This window comes from Pundamilia nyererei, unplaced genomic scaffold (genome assembly GCF_000239375.1).
Source record: "Pundamilia nyererei isolate P.nyererei 1_Seehausen unplaced genomic scaffold, PunNye1.0 scaffold00062, whole genome shotgun sequence".
NCBI classification, from domain to species: domain Eukaryota; kingdom Metazoa; phylum Chordata; class Actinopteri; order Cichliformes; family Cichlidae; genus Pundamilia; species Pundamilia nyererei.
This window is the reverse complement of record NW_005187463.1, coordinates 1,015,775-1,016,945: the sequence shown is the minus strand read 5'-3', so window position 1 is coordinate 1,016,945 and position 1,171 is coordinate 1,015,775. Positions and strand designations below refer to the sequence as shown.

General features: G+C 38.6%; 1 protein-coding gene across 1 annotated transcript in view; it reads left to right on the top strand.

Moving 5' to 3' along the window:
• The first annotated feature begins 51 nt into the window (after positions 1-51).
• blnk (B cell linker) overlaps positions 52-1,171 on the top strand; it is a 12,619-nt gene continuing 11,499 nt past the window's right edge. Inside the window, exons 1-2 of the mRNA XM_005735160.2 lie at positions 52-242; positions 639-704. Of these exons, the coding sequence (XP_005735217.1) occupies positions 190-242; positions 639-704 (119 nt within the window). The 5' untranslated portion in view covers positions 52-189. The remainder of the gene's footprint in view (positions 243-638; positions 705-1,171) is intronic.

Sequence of the window (1,171 nt, the reverse complement as noted above, 5' to 3'; positions counted from 1 at the left end):
GGTGAAGGGGAGTGGAAAAGAGAAGTGATTTGTCTGACAGAGGTGGCTCGAGCAAATTCCCTCCCCTGTGTGAGAAGGACGTGACTAAACAAAGGCAGGGTTCATTTACAATTCTGCGAAAAATTCGGCAGTCGACCTTTACCGCATGACAGGAATGTGGCCCGAAAAATGTAAACTTTTGGATCAAACATGAACATGGATACGTTAGGTAAACTGGCTGCTCCTGCCACAGCAAAGATCCGGTAAGAAGATGGGTTTTGTTGTAACTTTCGCGTGAGCGTTGTTGCTTTAAGCCAATTTTTAGTTTGTTTCAAATGTACAAGGAGTATAATTAGCAACAAAAAAAAGAAAAACAAAGCTATGATTTTTTAATGTGTTTTTTTTAATGTTCTGCTTGGTAATATGTTCTGCAATTCATTACAAAACACTGTAAAACTACAAAAATGTCCATATAGACTTGTATTCATTGTATTCAGCAAAATGCCTCTAAACTCTGTCTGGAAAAGTGAAATGAGGAACTTATGTGAATGCTTCTTTGGAAAGTACTTTTTTGAGCTGAGAACCAAGACAAATTACATGTGCATGTACAACTGCATTTATTTATGACTTCTGTATGAAACCTTATGTTTGCGTTCCAGGCAGCTTCAGAAGATCGTTCAAGATATCAAGAAAAATGATGGCAGCTTCCTGAATAAACTAAAAAGGTCAGTTTCTTAGAATGAAAGCTTTGATTTTCTGCATGGGAAAGTTACACAGTTGATCAATTTATCTGTCCTGCTACAGTCAAAGAAAAGAAAAGCCTGGTGATCTAAAAGCAAAAGAAAAAAAAAGTCCATGCGGTTTGTGTACATGCACCAGTGGAGAACGTCGATTCCTCTTTCACAACCGTTGGAAAAAGAGACGCAAAGCAAAAATAACTAAAACAGATGGCATCTCTCTCACTTTCCTTTCCTGAAATGAGTCCCCTCAAAACACGCTAAGGATAGAAACTGACACACAAAGGCCATTTATTCAACTCGTGTCTTATGTTTGCAAAAGACTGCTAACTGCATTTGTGCGTGTCATCCTTTTGTGGTTTTACAGCCTTCATGAAGTGAACACACATTTGCTTACGTTTAAGTGGTCAATGAGTGCACTTTGTTCCACTGCCGAGTTGTCTAATGACAGCGTG